Raw genomic sequence first — 21,898 nt, forward strand, 5'->3', positions numbered from 1 at the left:
GTGAGTGTCAAATGAGAGAAGAACCCCAAAACGGGAACTGTCCGTCTGAACTTTCTTTGGATCTCCAGACGGGACGACGTCAAGTCTTGTCTGTGCGCGTCTTTTGCCAGCTCTTGCTACACCCCCTGCAGCTTCGACTCGGTTTCCACAGGGCTTCCATGGCTCTCCGATGCGCGAGGGCATCATGCAAATTATCTCTGCATCAATCTCGCTGCCCACAGGGTCAGCGACCCTGCTAGAAAATGGCAGTCTGAAACGCCGATGGGAACCTCCCTGCCCCCCGCCCCCGGCCACCTAATATCCCCCACCTTGATGATTCCGACTTCCGGTGAAGGCAGAACGAGGATCGAAAGAGAAAAAATGGACCGGTGAACATAGTTAACGAGACCGAGCCTCCGACGGCAAAGAAAAAGAAAAAGAAAAGGGGAAAAAAAGCCTCTAACTAGACAACCATCGAGGATGCCCAGCTGCGCGCCCGAGCCCCCGAGACCAACCCTCGAAAAAGAAAAAATTGGCACCCACGAGCCGCGCTAAGCGGACAAGATGGGTCTCGTTGTGCTTTCATCGATCGAACTCAACCGGCACCGATCTTTCGGTTTTCCAACCCCCCCTCACTGCAAAGGTTCAACTACATAGTCATGTAGCGAAAGGAGCCGGGTCCCCCGTTAAAACCGGCGAATAACTTCATGAAATCGTTCACTTAGACTCTCCTTCGGAAACATACCCCCTTTAAGCGCGCATTGATGGGCCCGGTAAGAAATGCCACATCGCCTTCCATGGCTCATTCTTGGCGTTGCGTTCAGGGAAGGATTCTAGACGTTTTGAAAGGTCCTTGCAAGCAGGTCATCAGGGGCTTTCTCCCCTTGGAAGTTTATGCAACATCCGTGGGACCGCCGGTCTTCCTTGAGGATTGTGGCCGTCACTCGCCTCAACCGCCGGCATTTCGATGAGTTGTTTGCCCAAAGGGGACAATGCTATCAATCCATGACGACTACCCGAATCGACCTTGAACGTTACCTGGCCGGGCCAGCAAACGAACAGCCCTGGCACCCCCTTACCTTCGAGATTTGGATCCCGGTTCGGAGCATTGAGCACAAGAGTTCCGCCTGTGGCCTCCCGTGGTCTCCTCTCAGATCTCGATGATCCTTGCAGACGATTTGGGTACGCCAACACGCCGCTGCTGCAATCGATATGTGACAAAATATTGCGGTGCGAGCCAAGACCATACTACATAGTATACACACTAGGCATCTCCTATCTGTACCTGGGTACCTCTGTTAGGTCATTTTTCTGTGCCAGGGGTCAAGGCTCTCTCAGATTTCCGGTGGTCATCAACTGATTAGACCTCATCAGGCCCGTCAAAGTGTTCCCCGGTCCTCAAACCCACCCTGGGCATCCAGATTCGAGAGGCACCGTCTCATTGACGGTCCGTCCCCCGGGCCGTAGATGAGCGAAACCGACAGATCGGGGTCAACTGGTCAGATATATGTTACTTCAACCCACTCCAGCGGCTACGTGCGTGACCAGAGACTGCGAGAAATGGGTCGCATCGTGCTACAATCAACCCGCCAACTGAAACAGATACAGCCGATTGATTGGAGCATTGAAGCCGTTTGCAAGGTGCTTGATCCCAGCGATGGTTCACAGACCCGCCTGAGGCCCGGGGCAGCTCATGACAGACCTGTCTTATCCAGCTCCCCTCGTCTGAGGGGACATTGGGAACCTACTCGGGGCAACATACCAACGGGGCAGCTCTGTACGCCATGACGAGTCGCTTCCTCGCACCAGTTGTTGTCCATCGACTCACACTAAACGCAGGAGGCCGCCCGCCCGCCAAGGGTGCCCGTCTCAGAACGGGCCCGTCGTTGATGGGCCGGGCTCGGTACCGCCGCGGTAGCTTCGCTGGTTCTCCGCCATCAAGAGGGGCACCCATCCTATCCAATGATGTTCTCCCCGCACGCCGAAGATGCCGAGTCTGGTCTGGGCCAGTGGTGGGCGATGGCCGATGGGGAAGCGCAGCCTGCTCGGCCCCCCTGGTTCATCTGCCGATAAGCGATCGAAGGGGAACGTTGGCCATCAATAACGGGGGACAGCCCTCGCCTCCAACGTGATCACCGTTGTCGGCGGAGGAGGATGAGACCGGGCAGTACAGTGCGCCTTTCCCGCCTCTCTTATAGGTGGATGAGACCACCGACTCGGACCACCTTTGCCCTAGAGCATCGATGCTATGCACCGGGGGTCAAGGAAGGTGGTGTGGAGATGGGGGGGTCGGCTGATGCGCTCGAGGATGGTGGATGAGGGGGATGAGGGGGCCTCGCCGACTTCCACTTCATCCTGGGGCATGAAAGTGCCAGTGGCAGCCATACTATGGGACGGTCAAATCCCAAAGAAACGAATCTGGAGCGGGCACAGAACGGGTATGCGAGATGGAAAGGCGAGAGAGTCCGCGGTATCCCAAAGAGCCTGTCCCAAAGCCCCCATCCATGGGTCAAGACGGCAGGGTCCGCGGGGCATCTCCAAACCGGGATTTTCCCACGATACACCTATGGCAAGTTAATGGGGTATCACGCAGCATTGGTTGAGGCTGTCTGATTTCATGCTGACCTGCTTTTAACAGAACGAACCGTGACCTGACCGACCGGGCTGGCTGCTTGACCGCCTCGCCTCACCCTCGACATCCTTACCGGTTCCGTGCTGACGTGGACGCGGCATGAGAGCTTCCCGTCGGCTACGCACATCAAAAGAGCCTTGCGCAGCACGTAGCCCCCACCTCTCCCCCTTTCGGCACCGTTTGTAACTCGTCAGCCTTTCTTTTGTACGTTTTTCTGATGAGTAAGTAAGGGTGTGACCCCATCGGTTTGCTCGGGGAGGGAACTCAACCGCTCAAGTTCATTCTCGGGGGCGGGCCGCGGGGATTTCCCGTGCCTTTGAACCCGGACTAGCATTTGGTCGGAACGCCATTGAGGGCGTGATATTGGTAGCATGCTTCTGACTTTTTAGATCTTGGCGTTGTTCCTTTCTACGAGGGTTACTTCTGACCCAAACTGGGTTTGGCTCAAGGTAGAGTTTTGTGAAATTATATTGAGTCCCTGATAGCTTTATTAAACATTTCCATACGATTCGAGTCTTCGGTTCTCAGTGCTTCAGTATTTTGATACTTTTACCGCGGTGTGATTTAGTCTACTTCTCTCATCATTCACTTTATGTTGTAATCCCCCGTCATTCTTTCCAGATTTCTATTCCTTCCGCCCTTTACAACAGTGCCTTCAAAAGTCCACTCACTCAATAGGTAGCCCCGTAGCCGCACTAACACCACCCCAGAAGAAATCATCCGCGGGACGGCACGGGCCTCGTCTGAGCTTCAGAGGAGGTAACGTTAGCACATAGCGCGGGGGAAAACGACCCCGGATGATCGACTGCACTGTAACGGCTACTCTGTCGATCTAGCGTCTGGATGAGACGGGATCGAGATTTGAAAAAAAAAAAAAAAAGAAAAATCCGTACTTGAGACGACGGACGGGTATGGGATGGATCGTATGGGATGGTGTTGTAGCATTGGATGACTGAATCTGTGTCTTGTCATGATAGCTTACGTTGGGTTTATTTTGTGTGAAGGATACGATACCATTTTAGGAGGCGGAAACGTATTCTCCAGCGTACCTAGCCTCCTATCCTTACTTCCTTCTCTCTCTCTCTCTCTCTCTCTTTTTTTTTTTTCCCTGTCTCTCTCTGTGTCTGGGCCGCCAGACAAGGAGACAGAGCACAGATTCCCAAGCCCCAAGCGGGACGGCAAAGACAAGTCCCGGTGACCCGGAACCGCGGTTCCGTCCGCGTCGGGGGTATGTGTCCCGCGTACCTGGATTCCTACCCGTGACGGAAAGTTGACGGGAGAACAAGGGGTGCTGGACAAGATCGTCACAGGGGAAGGGACCGTGGGCGTCTGAGCTCCGGCGTGGCTTAGTGTCCTTGACCGAGGTTGTCGGTTCTTGGGGTATGCTCTTTCCGTGCTGTTAACGTTGCATCTAAGGGATTTGGGGTTTCTAGTGGTCAAGTCACGTCTTTCCATCTCTGCGGCAGAATGGGAAGCCAAAAACTAAGGTGGAGGAGGCGAAGAAAGGGGGACGAGTAATAGGAAAAGGGGTAAAGTAAACAGTCGGGAAATAAACAGTACTAACTAACCACCGGTAACTAATGCACACCCATTACGGGCCGCCTGGTTAGGTAGCTGGACAGGGAAACAGCGTATATACTCCGCTGTCTAGTCCCATTTCCACAGATACTAACCATATCCCAATGCAATCGTTCTTCCCAGAATTAAAAGAGGACCGAAAAGTCAAACATAGTCAAGCACCGCAAGAACCACACAAAGCTGCAACGTTAAACCAACAACCAAAATATAAAACCAAAACTCATGGCATAGTTACTCAATTCAACTCGCCTCATTCAATCAATATTCCTATTCTCCATTCCCCCTCCTCTCCTTCCCCCAATAAGGTATATGTATGTACTAAAAAAAACACCAAAGTTAGGCACTGCTCCGTTTTACCCCGTCCGACCTATCCCCCCATTCCACCACCCCATCCCCGCCTTTAAAACGCCAGAATTCGCCTTTTTCTTGACTGATCTCACTTAGAGAAAAAAAGAGGCATACCAAAAAAGGGGAATAAATAAATAAATAATACAAAAGGAAACGAAAAAGGGGGCAGGGGGACGGGAGGGGAATAAAACACCCAAAACCAAAACCAACCGACACAAAACATTGGTAGCAAAAAAATCTCCGCTCAGTAGTCCTGCTTTTGTTGTTTGCTCTGAGTTTGAGTCCCGCCCCAAAAAAGGACAAAAGAAAAAAAAAAGGATATTTGTTTGCGTGGCCTCTTTGAGTGGATTCCCAGGACTCGAGGTTTATTTGTGTGTCTCTCCCGGCACGCCAGCCCAATGATGGATAACACCAAAAAAGGGGAAACAGAAAACATTGGTAAATCAAAAGGCACGGCGGGGCCAAGAATGAGTATGAGTGTAGTAGATCGTTCAGCCAGCCACGCATGCTCTGCTGGGCGCTGGCTGGGTGCTGGGTTATCCAAGCGGTAACCTACCACTCCTACGAGAGAGCAGCAGCGAAGTGGCAGTCCCCCGGAAGACTTAAGAATCCGCCAACTTGGCAAAATGCTTCGACCAAATCCACCCGACCACATCGCGCGGATCGTCCTGGTTCTTGGCTAACCAGAGCTCGCCCTTTTCAGCAATGACATCAAAGATCTGGTGTTTATCGAGTCAGTTTCATTTGTAAGATAGTGTTAGAAGAAACCCGCGTTAACTCACCTCGCCCGCCTGATACGTCAAATAAGGATACCCCGCCTCATGCTTGGTCGTCTCAATATTGAACTCAAACAGCGACGCCGCCAGCCAAAGCACATTGTACCCATTCGCAGCCGCCCCGCTCCTGTCCCTCGACGACGCCCTCGACGACCGCGCACTCCCCTCCGGCCCGTCGGGCATGGGCATGGCCGAGTTGAACAACCCAGAAAGACGGCGCGTTGCGGGCTGGTCGGTGCTGCCCGGTGTATACTGGCTCGGGTAGCTCGTTGAGTTGAAGGTTGAGTTCGAGTCGCGATGGCTGATCATCGCCGGGGGCAGGGTGGCCGAGTCGGAGCTCTGCCGCGGCAGGCTGGTCGAGTCGAAACTGCGGCCGGTGGCGGGGCGAGCTGGGGGTAGGTTGGCGGATACGGGAGGTGGGCGGGATACGTTGTGTGATGGTGGCGGTGGATCGGCGGGGGTGACGGGGGAGCCGGAGCCGGCACCGGTGGCGCGGCCTTGGTTGTTGATGCCCGAGTAGTAGTCACGGTAGTAGTTTGCGGGGCTGGGCAGGGCGCTGCTGGCCGGGGAGAGGCTGAACTGCCCGCTGTTGCGCTTAGCAAAGTCGGGCGTCGGCAGCGAGGGAATGTGGTCGCTGTTGATCGAGAGACCCCTCCCGCGTGATGATAAGATATCGCTCGGGCGCGATCGAGTCTTGGAAAGGATGGAGGACGAGTCGTCAGCGGTGGACTGGGACGCTCTGCCTTTGAGCGTGGGGTTGACGATGCTCAGCGCTTTGGCTCGCTCTTCCTGCAGAGCAAATTCCCGCTGGAAACTGGACACGATCTCGGAGACCTCGGGAACTTGCGCGACATCCGATAAGGGCGCCTTGACTTTCTCTTTCCAGATCGAGAACCACGTCGCCTGGATGCTGATGAACTTGCCGAGGCAAATGTTCCCAATCTTGGCGGTCATCGCGGACAGCTTGGGCAGTTCCTTCTTGAGAGTGTCATTGAGCGCCTCGTACTGCTCAACCAGCTCTGCGAGTTGCTTGTCTATCTTCTTGCCGTTGGCTTTGAGCGCCATGTATTTCTCGTAGTCCAAACGCCGCTTTGCCCGCTTCTTCATGGCCAGCGAGGGGTTACCGTAGCACCGAATGACTTGCTCAAACGGCTCAATGACGTGTTTCCGCACATCTGCTAGCTACCGTTGCGTTGTGATATCAGTAAATGGGCATACCGACCGACTCGGAGGTGGGATAAAGCGAAGAAAGATGTATAGGAAAACCAAAAGAATAACTCACATGCTTTTCCAGGGCAATCTTCTCAATGTCTCTCATAGAGACATTAAACTGCACCCATTTGCTCTCCAGATGCGCATAGTCTCGAGACGGTTGGAGACGCATGACTAGCTCCATGGACGACAGTTGTTGCAGAAAGTCATGGACATAAGTGGTAATGTTTCTCGTGTAGAACTCCACATCACGCAGCACCACCTGAAGCCGCAAGTAGTCATCCCCAAACTGCTGCTGGTACTTTTGGTAGTCCTCGTCTTCCGCTGTCTTGGTGGCGGCCACCTGCAGCTTGTCGACACGTTTCCCAAACGCCCTCGCGAGGCCGGCTCTCACATCCGACTCTTTCCGCTTTCTGTTGCTGACGATCTGACCCACCAGCTCAAAGTTCTTCTTGGTCTTGTTGATCTCGTCGATGGCATCGATGACGACCGTCCTGGCGTTGGTGAGCGCTTCGCGGTCTGGGTGGTCCTCGGGGGTGTACTTGAGGAGGTGGGTGATGATATCGGGATATTTGGTGATGCGCTGCATTGGCTTGATCAGAAGCGAGTCCAGGTTCCAGGCGCTGGTCAGCTCTTTGGCCACCTCGTTGCACTCGCTCAGCCAGACCATGACGGCCTCGTCCTCCTGGATTTGCACCAGTCGCTTCGAAGAGCTGTCGCTCGACCGGAGATACACCTCGTGCACTGCCTTGAGCTGCTCGATGTTCTTGGCGAAAACCGGGCCGAGCAAAGTGAGGCGGTCCTTTTCGTCGTTCCGCTCGGGCCGATTCGACGAGAAGAGCGAGTTGAGAGTCGCCGTGTCGGAGTCTTTTATATCTGGTGTGGGCAGCGGGGAACGCCTGCCTTTCGGGGTGTATACGGTCGAGGCGCCCTCTTTGAACTCGATCAGTAACGCGGCATGGAAAGCAATGATCTCGTCGGTGTTCCTGAAGATCAGCTTGACGGTCTTGTTGTCTAGGTTGGGACACGCCTCGGCCGTGCCCTTGTAGATCTCCTCCACGACTGTCATGTCTCGAACAAAGGCGTCTTCCGTGTCGATGAGCTCGCGGATGACCAGCTGCCTCTGCCGGAGCCTCTTTTGCTCTTCTTGCTCCTTGTCGGTAAGCGGTGTCTGGCCATCGTAGAGGGTCTCGCCCAGTGAAACCTGAGACGGCTCCTCGCCCAGGCCGAGCTGGGAAATAGATTGCGGTGGCGACACGGCGCCTGAGGGGCCGCCCCCGTCTTGGCTGTACGCAAGGCTCTCCGGTCGGCTTTCGGCGAGATACAAGGTGCTCTCTCGTTCGTATACACGCTCTGAAGAAGGCGGAAGAGAGGGATCGCGTCTCGTTACCGACGCTATTCTTTCAGGCTCGGATCCGAGGCGTGTTGAGTGTGTGTTCGCAGAGCTGAATTCTGGGAAATGATGCTGGCCAGCTGGTAACTCGGGGATCATAGGGGATGGTGGAGCACCCGACTGAACGAATGAAAGCGACTCTGGACTTTGGGTGATGCCGTCTTGGCTGGATGCGCAGGTACTGAGATCCCCGGCGGAGGGTGCAACTTTAAATGATGCATCGTCATCGTCATCGTGGTGGTCATCGTGGCCATCTTCATAACGGTGGGTCTCAGATTGATGCGGCTGCGATGCAAAGTTGGGTTGGCTGGCATTGCGGTCTTCGCTGGCAAAGGTAAAATCGGTCCAAGCAGAGTGTTGGCTCGTGCGGTTTCCCGGGGCCAGCAGGCCAGGCACGGCCAAACTGTGTGACGCCTCTGACGGCGCTTTGTGGTATTCTGATGCAGGTGGCGTGCCATCTAGAGGTGTACTGGGATCTGAGGGAGTGAACGTCGAGTCACGCAACAACGCAATGTTATCGTGCAGGCGTGGCCCCGTGTAGAAGTCTTCGAGCCGATCCAGCGTCTCGCTACCCACATCAGACCCCCCAAAGCGTGGTGTACTAACCGGTTGCGGGGTCCCAGATGCAGCCATCTCCGGGATGCTGGCATGTGACGGCTCAATTGATTGAGGCACGTGGCTCTGCGGCACAGTGGCACGAGGCGGCTCCTGGTGCGACAACGGCCTGAAATCGGGTTCAGGGCCCAGAATCGTTACCGTGGTCTCATACTTATCGGAAAATGTGTACGGCTGGGGCACATACTCATCGTCCTCTGTTGTAGGGGCCGGGGCCGGGGCGGTCGCGGGTTGCGTATCGGGCTCAAATGTGGCGCGTGTAGGCGTAAGCTCATACTCAGACGATGGTTGCTGGTGGGGCACTGAAGATGTATCGAGCGATATTTGTATGGAAACGCTGTCGTCGGCTTCATCGGAGAAGGGGGATTGGTACGATGTTCGTTGGCGGAGTACTGGTGTTGCGACTTGGACAGGAGGGTCTTCGACCGCTTCGGGCTGAGGGTCGTTGACTTCCACCGGGTTCGGCCAAGCCACAACCGAAGGTGAGCGGTCAGTAGTGGGTTGTGGATTCTCCGGCCTGGGGGGTTCGGTTTGAATTTCGGTGTCAAATTCGGTAATCGCGCTCGTCATGGAAATGGCCGAGAATGGGGCGGCGTCGTGCTCGTCGAATGGCGATTCTGTGTTAGGGAAACTGCCCGGAATCTCCAGTCTAAGGGGTTCAGCGGGGGCAGGTGGATTGTAAAACTCCTCGGGGGGTGGTTGAGAGGGAGTAGGAGGATCCCTTTCAATCTCTCGAGGCTCCTCTATCCTGGGCACCTCGTGGTCAGAAGCCGGTTCTGAGAGCTGGCTGCCGCTATCCCGGGCACTTCCGTCCCGATTATTACCACTCTCAGCCTTTTTGGGGCCCTTTGTGGCGTTGGCGGCCGCGGCCGCGGCCGCTGCACGAGCGTTTTCCATGGCCGCTGCCGTGGCCGCCTCAGCTTCCACCTTGGCCTTGGCCGCAGCAGCTAACTCTTCCTTCCGCTTCTCTGCGGCGGCCCGCCTTACTTCCCTAGCCTGTGTCTCTCGTATGGACTTGCTGTAGGCTAGCTTGATAGTCTCGCGCCGCTGGGCAAAGTCTATCGCGCCGACGGATACCTTGCGTCTCCGGGGAGTCGTCTCGTCTGCCTTCTGGGCCGACCGTTGTGACTGCTTCGGAGCCGAGGCACCCTGCTCCACGGCTCGCATTCTCGAGGCAGCGGTCGTTGCCGTGGCTACGGACTGGCGTGGTCGAGAGCTCCGTAGACTGGGGGACAGCTTTGCGGGTGGTACGGAAACATACGCATTAAGCCGGCTGCTCGGCGCCTGCGTTGGCTGTTGCGAAGTCGAGATGTTGGATGGGGGCGCTTTGCGGGCCGAGGTTGGTGTCCTCCCCGACGAGGTTTTCGGGACGGATGCGGTAGTAGGCGTCCTCGCGCGTGAACCCGGGGGCGCATGGTGTTGCCGCGAGGATCTCCCACTCGCTGTGGAGTATTTGGTATTGAAGGTGGACGGAGAGTTGGAGCGTGTCGAGGCCGGGCTTGCATGCCCCGAGGTGGCACCGTTCAGTCTTCGGGCCATGCGTGGGAGGCGCGAGGTTGGTGAGGTGGGCGAGGTGGGTGATATGGGCGATATCGGTGAGCCGACATCGTACCTGGCTGCACTGTAATCCGGACGGCTTAATGTGAGTTTCGTGGTGGCAAGGTCGCTCTGGGCCCGGGCGTGTTGGGATTTGGGTATCTTTGATGTTTGATGACCTGTATTTTGTCGAAGGTGCTTCTCTTGTTTCTCTTGTTGCGGTTGCTGCTCCGGCTGCGCCTGTTGCTGCTGCTGCTGTTGTTGTCCGGCTGACCCGGCCGCTCGGTACCAATCGGTGGGCGACGGGGGTTCGATGTCGGGATCTGAAAAGCTGCGCACATGTGGTCGCACCGATTCGGCAAGGTTGGAGTCCGAAGTTCTCCTGCTCGGCCGGGCCGGTTCGATGCCGAAGCCTGGTGTGACCGAGTCGCTCTGCTCGGGGAGAATCTCGCCAAATAGAAGCCCATTCTGGCGCGGGGCCGTGGGCGACTGGGGTGCCATGGACTTTTTGGATAATTTATTGGAAGGGGAAGGGCTGGTGGGATGAGACCCTGCGCCGCGAGGCCTGGATAGCCTGCTCGCGAACGACTGGGACGAGTTGCCGGAGGTGCCCGTGTGCGGGGCGTCGGCAGCGGGCTTCAATCGGGGCGAACTGCGGGCTTCGGAACCTCTCCTCGTGTCGCGCGTTGTGTCTCGTGCCCTGCTCGCTGGCCGTGATGTACGGCCATGCGATGTTGCACCACCGCTAGCACTAGGTGACCTGGCACCAAGCCTGCTTGAAGTTGTGTCTCGCGTTGTCGAACTTCTTGACGCGCTTTTCCGGGTGCCCGAGGCGGATTGGTGAGTCGGCGACTGATCGAATTTCTTTTTCAGATCCTTGACACTGGGCGGCGTGCCGCCGGCTGTGCCACGACGGTCCTCTGCTGTGCCTGACGGCCGCGACGCTCCCGCAGCAGCGCCTGCAGGTGATCGGCTGTCAGTGGGGTTCGAGACCGAACGCTGGCTCGATCGGAAGGCACCGCGATGGGATGGCGGGACGGCGGGGTGCTTCGGGGTTGTCCCGTTCCCGTTGGAACGCAGCGACGGCGGCAGCTGACGGGTGCTGCTCGAGACGGCCTGGGCCATGGCGTCGTGTCCTACGGGCGGGGAGGCATTCCCGGAGTTGTTGTCCGTGGTCGAGGGTTCGGTCACGCCCCGGTAGCTGCGATAAAAATCGTCGGGATCTCCAGATTCGCAGTCGCCGGAAGGGTGCGGGGCATGGGGAGTAGCGGCAGCGGCAGCGGCGAGGAGGCTCACTGCGAAGGTGTGCGGATCGTGGTCGTCTCCGGGCGAGGCACTGTCGAGGGGCTCGGGGTAGTGGTGGTAGTGTTCGACGCGCTGAGGTGGGACAAGCGACGATTGATGATTGCGGTTTTGATTTTGATTTTGATCGGGGGGATAGCCGTGGCGATAGTCGAAGCGGTCGAATTCGTCCAACTTGTCGAACCGCCTGAACTGCTCTGGGTTCTCGGGATCGGTAGAACGATCGGAACGGTCGTCGAGGCGATTGAGGCAATCGAGGCGATCTAGGGGGTCAAAGTGATCGGGGTGGTCCGGGTGGTCGAGGAACGGGCCGGAGCGCGAAACAGCCTCGTCTCGGAGACTGCCATGGTCCATGGTGGTGTCGGTCTCTTCGTCGCTGGTCCCATCACTCTGTGGCAGCTCCAGGCGGGCTGACTGCGACGGTGCACGCGCAGCGGAGCGAACAGGATTTGCGGATTCGAATGATCATCGATGTCCCATGCGGGCAGCGAGGGGGGCGGCTCAGGTGGGTTGCTTTGCTCGGTTTTGCTTGGTGGACTTTGCTCGGTGACCTTTGCTTGGTCGGCGGGACGTCGAAGAGGGGGGGCCTATGAGCCTGGAGGCAGTGAGCCTGTCAACGTCGATGCGCTGGCAAGCACAGAGATTGGTTGGATCTGGGCCGGACGGGCTGCCTGCAGAAGCAATGCTGGGGGGAAAGAAGAACGCATGTGGATGGTGTGGATCCATGGGGCGCCCATCCATGGGATGATGCCCGGCAGGCGGAATTGGACAGGGGCAGCGGACAGCCGCCCTGAAGGAAACCACGATGAATGGAAAGGTGCTCCGAGGATCCACCTTCTCGGCCGGCCGCCCGTCCAGGCCCCATCCACTTTCCCGTTGTCTCCCACTGAAAGCCCTTCCACATCCGCTCAGACCCAGCCGATGCGGGCCCGCGGCAGGCCTTCCACCCGCCTGTGAACGGTGGACACCCTCACACCATCACCAAGGCTGGCTACGAGGGAGGCTCGCAACTCCCCCGGACCCCGGCTTCCTTCAGCCTTGGCTCGGGTCGACCTCCTCCCTCATTCGCAGATTATCTTAGCGGCCGTTAATCGGGCTTTTTTTCTCTGCATTTAGGATTTGGGCATACGGAAAGCGTCAGGTTCCTGTGATCAGCACGGTTGGGTTCCGTCTCTTGTCCCAATGTCAAGCTCTATTCTAAATGCATCCGTTTTTGCAGTTTGCATTGTTTCGAGGATTCTGTCTCCCTTAGGTCCAGCCCTGTGATACCTGCCATATTGTTGTTTCCGGCGAGAGTTTGAGCAACATCAGCGTAATTTCCTAGGGCAGAAGAGGGGTCCGAGCCCCGGATCCTCCTGTCGGTTCGATACGACAGCCGCGCCGGCAAGAAAAAGTCGCACCGGCCGGGTTGCAATCCGCAGTTGGAGAGTGGGTTCAACCAATTCGGGCACCACTGTTTCGAGATACAGGAGGAGGATCAAGGTGGAATAACAAGAACAACGGTCATGTGTAAATTACTGCTTACCTCCACCTTAACAGATCGAGAATCGTTGACAGAGACAAGGCAACCCATAAATGAGCAGGACCTTGAACATCAGCCGGTAGGTACTCCGTGCCTGAGGAAATGGAGTTGGGGGTGAGAAGCAACAAGCCTGAAATCAAATCGAAATCGAAGGTGGAACGCGACTGCCCGATTCGGATTACTCAGTCAAGGAGACCAAGTTCCATTGGACTCGGGGCTGAATGCTCCTGCTCGGTCGATTTCAGTTTCTTTTTCCCCTCCAATTTCTGTTCCGCGTTGCCCCATGTACTCCATGTTTCTTTTCTGTCTTGCTGTATTTTCATCCGACCATGGCAAACAAAGAAGGACCATGAAATGGTGGATATCATTGCTCACCACATTTTGCATGTCGTGACGTGCAGCTGAGACCCCCCTCAGATCGCTGCGAACGAGGGGCATAAGCAAACCATTCCGATAACCCCCTTGTTGAAAATCCGGCCAGCGCAGGGCAGAATGTCGCGTTCTTCCGCAGAGTAATCACTTCCCAGAACGCTGGATTTCTCCACCTGGTCAATTGGTCTTTGTGGCTCGCTCGCACTGTTCAATTCCGGGAATCGTTCGTTCGAAAGCGGGAAACAGCTTGCCAGCACCGGATGGGACAACCGGACAACCGACTCGATGCGAACGACCGGCACAGGCTCAAACGGGAGGCATAACGTTACACAATCAACCCTTCGGCTCGCGGCGTGGCTGCCCAATGACGCCGCAATTCGATCACGGCACACTCGCGATTTCCCGAGGTTGCCAAGAAATCCAAAGGCGCTCCACAAGCAAGCAATGATTTCAACATCCCAGCCCGCAACCGACGAAACAAGTACTAACACTGAATTGGGGGTGAGCCTGCGAGGACCCCCTCCCTTCCCTCCAAACAATTGTGATTCACCAAAAAGAAGAGGCAAGAAATCAACAGGACCGCCGTCAGCCATTGGCACTCCCTTCGCAACTTTCGACGCGCCGACGCGCTTTCACAAAATCCGGTTGAAACATTGGGCCCTCACCCACAGCGTCCCCTCGGGCTTGGCTGCCCCTTGGAGTCCCCCGTGTCTCGCGTATCCAATCGCAAGACATTCCCCACGACCATCTCACTGGCGGTGCTTTATGGGGAAACCTGCCTATTGACGGTTGAAAAAAAACGAGGCCTTTCGTCAATTCCCTCCCTTCCGCCCTGGGGCTCCCCACGCTATTTGTACCCAATCATTCAGGAGCACATGTCAGCCCGGCGCTGATAGGGTTTGGTCCCTCGCCTGCAGCAAATTTCCCATTATCAAAGTGCTTCTTTTGGAATTCTGGAGCAAAGAAGCATTGGGGGTCATCAGGGGGAGCGCGGGGTGGTATCGTCGGGCAGCCGCAGGAATCACCAACCGAGAGAGCCCGACTTCAACGGCCGGCCCCACATCAGTGATGGCGCAGGCCCCTTTGCCGGACCCTGGATCCGATTCCGGGTCGAGGAAAAGGGCGCGGAGCCAGGCCGGGGGATGGGACCGTCCAGCCGAACCACCCACGAAGGACATCAAGTGTGAAAGGGGATTACGCGGCATCGTCGTTAGGCACGCACTGCTCGCTCAGTATTACCCAGAAATCCAAACCCTGAGGCAATATGCCCTCTCAAAGCTGCCGTCCTCGTCGCGGATTCGCCGGAGGAAAATTGCGTTGGTAGGATCCGACCGGTCCGACCCGAAGAAGCCCACCAGTGCGGAAGAACAGGCACTTGGGGACCTTCTCGACTCGACCCTGGTGGGACGCCGACCACTCCCGGATGCTGATCCCGATCACCGCTGGAATCAGTGGGTGAACTTCTCACAAAAAGGTGACGAGTCATATGTGACACTCTCCGGCCTCAAGGGGTCAATATTTTCTCAGGCTGAGGTAAGGATACAATAGAACCCTCCCTACAAACGCCGACTGGCCGCATGAGGAAAGTCCGACTTACATGTCGTTGCGCTTCAAGATCGTAGACTTCGTCATATGGCTCCTCTTTTCCCGAGAACAGGCCGGCCCTTGGCCGAAGCATATTCTCTGTGATGGATATCGGAGGCAGGCCGGCCTAGGTCCGGGGCTGCGACCTGAGCTGGCTACCACGACGACCATCCCAGGACTGTTTCCGCTGTATCCCAACCAGCATGCCCACGCTTTGAAGCAAGCGCCTTGGCCCCAGCTGCTCATGCTGCTGGGGAAAGAAGGGGAACGTATCATGATAGACCTACTTGTTGATTGTGCCGTATTCCGGTCTGTAAAAGCCGGTAGGGGGAACTTTTATCAGTTGAGCGGAGCCCCCATCTCTGAACTCGAGCCATTCGAGCAAAGTGAAACCCAAAAGGACCGTTCTACGGCAGCCGATGGGCAGCAGGCCGTCGAGCTTCGCCCGTCCGAGATCTCCTTTATCAGGAGTAGGATGCTGTATGCTAGGGCTGCCCTCAACGCTCGCGGCCTCGTCCATTTTGGGTTACGCCATATTCGTATGTTGAGTCGCTGAACTCGCTTGTCAAACACGGTGCTCACAAGGCGGTTTAGATGTTCTGAATCGATATCCTCCTAAAGCCCAGACCACCGGGGAAACCAGCGAGCCGGATGAGAGCGTCGTGCATGTTATGATGTACATGTTTCCCCGGCAATTCGGCCTCCACAACGTCTTCACCTCGGCCGTGGACCGGCGGATGACCGCGCAGAAGTTCCAGGACTATACTCTCCGAGAAGAAGAGATCACCGCCAAGTTTCCCGTAGCCAAAGACGGAGAGCCGAGGGACAAGATAAAAAAGCTTTCTTGTCATGTTCCGAAACGGCTACGCGGGAAAGCGGCTCACTTAGTTGGCCGTCTTCAGGTGTTTCATACACGCTGCTCCTACACGGAGATGCTGCACCACTATTGTCCGGTACGTTAGTTTTAGCACGGCCGAACTGCCAGTTTTATCACTGACATGTCAGGTTCTCGGGCAAAAGAACGATCAAGAGCCAACCCAGGTGGCTTCCACCAAAGCGCCGCCGTCTTCTAGATCACTGGCCAAACAGCCCAGGGCCACGAAGAAGTCACGACCGCCGGCCCTTTCCAGCTCCAATATTCAGTATACTTCGATCACGGACCTCGCTACGCCCGCCGCGAAGGTTTCGGCCTTTTGCCAGGCGGTGCTCTCTAAAGTGATTCCGAATGGGTTCTGGGGTAATAGCACCACCCAGGCGCACAATAAATCCCGCTTTTTGAAGGCAGTGCACCGTTTTGTCCATCTCCGGCGGTTCGAGAGCATGTGTCTCCACGAGGTGATGCAGGGGATGAAGGTAAGGCGTGCAAGTATGTCCATGCTCCTAATGGAGGGCTAACAGGTAGGCAGATTAATGACATAGAATGGCTGGCCCCTCCTAAGCTTAGCAATCAGAAGGCCTCCCTGTCCGACACGCGGAAGCGGACCGAGATCTTCTATGAGTTTCTGTACTACCTGTTTGATTCATTCTTGATACCCCTGATCCGCAGCAACTTCTACGTCACCGAGTCCAACGTGGACCGGTATCGTCTCTTCTTCTTTCGCCACGATGTCTGGCGCTATGTAGCTGAGCCGGCCATGGCTACGCTCAAGACGGACATGTTTGAGGAAGTCAAGACGGAGGATGCACGACGGATCCTCGAGTCTCGCCGGCTGGGTTACGCCCAGGTGCGCCTGCTGCCCAAGCAGACCAAGATGCGCCCGATCATGAACCTGCGGCGGCGGACCCTCCTGCAGGGGAATAAGAAAGTTCTGGGGCGCAGCATCAACTCCACGTTGGTGCCAGTTAGCTCAGTGCTGAAGCTTGAGAAGGTGAGAGCCCTTGCCCCTTGCGCCCGTAGTACGGTAGACTTTGTGTGTTTTAACATACATCAGAGCCTGAATCCAGACGTCCTGGGCTCGTCACTCTTCTCCGTAGGAGACATCTACGAGCGTATCAAGGCCTTCAAAGCCCAGCTCGGGGATCAACCTGGGGCCTTGTACTTTGCCAAAGTTGACGTCCAAGCCGCGTTCGACTCGATCCCGCAGGCGGCCATGATGGAGCTTCTCCAAAAGATTCCAGGCTACAGCCAATACCACCTTCACAAACATGTCGAGGTTTCCCTCCCCCACGGAGCAGCACCACCACCTGACTCTGCTCCTCCCACAGTTGCCATACGGCCCAAGCCCAAACCCACCAGACGCTGGCACGCTACGGCCGCCGCGCCCAACGACACCCGCCCATTTACAGACCGGCTCGAGGATACCGGGAATACCAACGGCCGTCCACAACCACCGGCTCTGGCTCAACGCAAGCAAGGCACCGTCTTCGTTGGCAGCGCGGCGCGCACCGTTCTCTCGCGGCGTGAAGTGCTTGCGCTCGCATCTGCTCACGTCGGCCAGCATCTCGTGCGTATCGGTAAGAAGTACTACCGGCAACGGGCAGGCATCCCACAGGGGTCGGTTCTGTCGACAGTTTTGTGTAGTTACTTTTACGCGGACCTCGAGAGGCAGGTATTGGGCTTCCTTAGAAGTGGGGGTAGTGAGAACGCTGAGAACGCTGAGCAAGACGGCGATGGTCTGAGGGACTCTCTGCTGATGCGTCTGATTGACGATTTCTTGCTCATCACCACGGATCGCGAGAAAGCAAAGAGGTTCGTGGAGGTTATGCATCGGGGCGTGCCTGAGTATGGTGTGGTCGTCAGCCCCGGGAAAAGCCTGGTCAATTTTGGACTAGTTGTGGATGGGGTAGAGGTGCCGCGGGTTGGGGCTGGGGAGAAGAACAACGCGGGGAGGCGGGAGCACCTGTTCCCGTACTGTGGGTTGTTGATTGGGACCGAGACGTTGGCCGTTTCGAGAGGGCAGACTGGTAGAGGAGGCGGTGCGAGTAATGGTATGTTTGTTCCCTGTCCGTGAGACATGCGATTGGTGGATGGAACAAGCTAACTTATACTGACACAGGCATATTCAACTCATTGACGGTTGAGTACTCGCGGTCTCCCGGCGTGAACTTTAAGCGGAAGGTCATCAGTAAGTTGGAGACGCTTACCTATTTTCTTTCCCGTTTTACACTCAGTCACTAACCAATGTCAAAGACGCGTTCAAGATCCAATCCCATCTCATGTTCTTCGACATGGCCCACAACTTCCGCCGGCGCGTGCTGGCCAATATCTATGCTGCCTTTTCCGAGACGGCGACCAAGATGTGGGCATATGCTCGGTGTATGGTGAGCCGGCCGGGAACGGCGGTTGTAATTGGTATGTTACTCCCTTTCGACGCCGTGTTCGTAGAGGGGAAGGAACTCATAAAAGGAGGGGGGATATGTAACAACAAGCTAGCTAATTCAATATCTGAAAACAGACACGATCAAGACCCTGATTGACGTTGCTTTCGTGCTGCTGACAAGCAAAACGCGGCAAGAGCGGCATCCGGGGTATGTGTGCTCGGTACGAAAGAAAGAGGTAGCTTGGTGAGTTCTCTTCCATCACCACCTGTGCAACGTAGAGGGCCACCGTCATGGTTCCCATCCATGTAGCCGTCCAAGACATTGTTAGAGTGCTTACCAGATGTGATAGGTTGGCCATGGTCGCGTGTAAGGAGGTGCTAGCGAAGAAACAGACAGGGTATGGGAAAGTGCTGGCGTGGCTGGAGGATGAGGAGAAGACGCTGGGGGGTGGGAAGGGGGTTGATGTGGCGTTGTTGTCGAGGGTGGTGGGAGAGGCTTCGATGTATGAGGCAGGATAGACTGGAATGTTGGACGCTTACGTACATGTAGGAAGCCTTGGGTTGTGATCGTCATTCATTCATAAACTCTATCGGTTCGTATATGTACCCTTTCTCCTTCGCATCTCATCCAGCCATGTATGTCATGTCAAGCCATGATACATTCATATCGTCGTGGTCGTCAATCGAGGGGAAACCGAGAGAAGAAACTGAAACCAGATGAACAGAAGAGAACGCAGCGCAACATGAACATAGCAGATAGCATAAGAAACCCGTAACCGTGCCAGACACATGAGAAGACGAACCACGAGCCAAGGAAAGGGACGACGTATTTAATGCCCAAGAACAAAGCATAAGAGCAGACAAAACAGCAAGGCAAAGCAGCAACCAACTTCATGAACGGAATCGCAAAATTAACCCCTGCCCCATAGGCCTTAACCTCTCTCATCTCATTTTTACCCCCATCCTCATTTCCATCTTCACTCATCCTCGTTCATCCTCGTTCATCCTCGTTCATCCTCATCCCATCTCGACTCATCCTCATCTTCACTCATCCTCAGAGTGAACTGCTTATCAAAATCAAACCATTTGCGATCAACCAAAAACTCATTCATCAATTACCAATAACTGGAAATAAACCAATTCAAAGCAACAAAAGGGAATAGGTAGATATCCGACCCCTTAAAACCCACATCCTCATCACCTCGACATAAGTCAAAAGCAAAAGACTCCCAGACTCCAACATCAAGCAAGTAAGCAAGCAAGCAATCCATAAGAAAACAAGATCAGAAGACAATAAGACAAGATAGAAATCGAAGAGAACCAAAAAGAATAAACGAAGAAAATGTCGAAAAATAAAAAAGAAAAGAAAAATCGAAATGTAACGTGATTTTCCCATCCGTTCCCCCCATGGTATCCCTTCCATTCCCCCATTCCATTCCCCATTCCCCATCCTTAAGCCAAGTTCATATTCATCATCTCAATACCCCTTAATCCATAGATTTCTCCTCCACATGGTCATGATATCCATGTATCCTCATACCCCCCCTTTTTAGTCCCTTCCACTCCCTTCCATTCATTCATCTAAACAATCACAAATACCCCCCGGCCCCCTCCATACTCACATCACTCTGCGGCCCCAACCCGGCCCCTCCACGCACACTACTCCCCGCAGCCCCTCCTCTAGGACTGCGATCACTCAGCAGACTTTTAGTAGCCTCCAGACTCGCGCCGCCGGCATCCGACACGGGCGTGAGCATGCGACCGACCGATCGGCCCCTGCTGTTGGGACTGGTCATGTTGTTGTTATTGTTGGCGGCTGACACGGTGGAGATGGCACCGGGAGACCCGCGGCGGGCGACATGGGAGAATAGATCCCCGGCTAGGACCTGGGCCGGGGTGACGACAATCTCGTCTTCGCCGCGGCCGTGGTCGTCGCCCTTGCGGAGGACGAGGGGGAACAGGACGATGCGGACGGTGGCGTTGGTGGCTTCGAGGACCTCGTTGGATTGTTGTTGTGGGTCGGAAGCGCTGCGGTCCGAGGCCTCGTTCATGAGGGCCGCGTTGAAGGTGACGGTTTCGGTGAGCTCGCCGGCGTCGTCGTACTCGGGTTGTAAGGGTGGGAGCATCATGTACTCGGCGCGCTGGCAGCGCATGGCGATGGCGAGGGCGACGGCCTCGCGGATGACGCGGCGGAGCTGGGACTGGATCTGGTCCTCGAGGTGGGAAGGTGGGGGTAGGATCTTGCAGAGGGTGTCGAGGACGGCCTGGACGACGGCCTCGGTGTCTTGGTCGCGCTGTTTCTTGAAGGTGGGGCGGCGCGAGAGTAAGGTGAGGGTAACGGCGCGCCACTGGCGTACGGCGTGAGGCGGGCCGACATCGAGGAGCTGCTTCTCGAGGTGCTTGAGCTTCTGGCGCTGCTCGCGGTCCATGCCGAAGAGGTAGCGGGTAAACACAAATTCCCAGATCATGGTCATGGTCATGCTCATGAAGATGGCGCGGCGGCGCACGCGGTCGGCGAGGTAGGTATCGACGTTGGAGCCGTCGAGCACGGCGTTGTCGAGGCGGTCGATGAGCTTCTCGTCGCTGAGCTCCGAGGTCAGGCGGCACGCGCGCATGTCGCTGAACTTGGAGAAGCGCAGCACCCATTGCTTCACGTGGGCACACAGCTGCTGGCAGCGGTGGTCAAAGAAGTCAATGTCGTGGGCGTCCAAAAAGTCGGTCGGGTCGTCCCCGGCCTGGGCAAGGATCTGGGCCTGGAGCTCGCGGATCTGGGCGTCCGACGCGTCGAGCTGGGCGCGCAGGCGGGCGATCTCGGCGTCCTTCTCCTGAATGGAGCGGGCCGTTTGGGTAGTCTGAGCGGCATGGTCGGCCTCGAGACGGCGCAGCTCGTCGGTGTGTTTGAGGGCGATGGCCGAGGTTGAGCTGCGGAGCCCTTCATTGGTTTGTGTGAGGCGCTCGATGACGGCGTTGGCCTCGCGGACGGCGCGCTTGAGCGACTCGATCTCGGACTCGCGCTCGGCCAGGACGGTGGCAGTGCGGTGGGATTGAGACTGAGACGACTCGGAGTGGACATGGGCTTCGGCGAGCATGCGGTTCTCGGCTAGCAGCTGCTCGACGCGCGACTCGAGCTCGAGCACTTGCATGCTCTGACGGCGACGCATGCTGTGCGGGCGGGTCGGGGAACGGGGGGAGCCGATGCGGCCCTCGCCGTAGCCATCCTACAAGGGGCGGAGTTAGTAATTGACGACGAACGACGACAATTGCTGAGGGTGTCGATGTTGAATGGCTGAGGCGGTGTGTGTTTTGATCGAGTTCGAGCCCAATCCAGCCAGAGTGGGGCCGAAGAAAGCGGGAAGAAAATCAAAAGAAGAAGAGAAAAAAAGAACAAGACGAAAACGGGGAAAACAAATATAAAAATAGCAAGAGACACTTACATAGACGTCGGCCATGTCCTTGGCGCGGACACGGCCCTCATTCGCGACGGGGGTGGTGCTGTGCGCGGATCGCTGCGAAGCCGACGAGTTTGGTGGTTGTTGTTGGGAAGTCGAAGACAGCGGTGTCGCTGTTGCAAGTCTTGTTTGTGATTGCAGCGAGAGGGGAGCCCCCAGTAGGGCAGCTCCGCCGCCAATCGCAGCGGCGGCTGCAGCGGCTCCCGGGTGCTGCAGTTCTTGCTCGCGGGCCTTGGCGGCCAGGTCTCGCTGTCCGCTGCTGTAAGAGGCCGAGCGGAGGTCACCACTGGCCCGCTTGTCCATCCGGCGGAGCTGCAGCGAAGGCGATGGGGAAGGGGTG

General features: G+C 56.5%; 2 protein-coding genes across 2 annotated transcripts; both read right to left on the reverse strand.

Moving 5' to 3' along the window:
- Window positions 1–5,139: 5,139 nt before the first annotated feature.
- Window positions 5,140–11,725, reverse strand: C8A04DRAFT_8746 (uncharacterized protein; the record flags this gene model as incomplete). Its single annotated transcript, XM_062785228.1, has 4 exons — window positions 5,140–5,256; window positions 5,320–6,495; window positions 6,596–11,391; window positions 11,593–11,725. The coding sequence occupies 4 exons, from the start codon at window positions 11,723–11,725 to the stop codon at window positions 5,140–5,142; spliced, it is 6,222 nt and encodes a 2,073-aa protein (XP_062640971.1).
- Window positions 11,726–19,698: 7,973 nt separating this feature from the next.
- On the reverse strand, window positions 19,699–21,270 carry C8A04DRAFT_8780 (uncharacterized protein; the record flags this gene model as incomplete). The annotated part of the gene is made up of 1 exon (XM_062785240.1): window positions 19,699–21,270. The coding sequence occupies one exon, from the start codon at window positions 21,268–21,270 to the stop codon at window positions 19,699–19,701; it is 1,572 nt and encodes a 523-aa protein (XP_062640972.1).
- Window positions 21,271–21,898: the final 628 nt, after the last annotated feature.

The sequence above is a fragment of the Dichotomopilus funicola genome (genome assembly GCF_033296635.1).
Source record: "Dichotomopilus funicola strain CBS 141.50 unplaced genomic scaffold C8A04scaffold_2, whole genome shotgun sequence".
In the NCBI taxonomy this organism is placed as follows: domain Eukaryota; kingdom Fungi; phylum Ascomycota; class Sordariomycetes; order Sordariales; family Chaetomiaceae; genus Dichotomopilus; species Dichotomopilus funicola.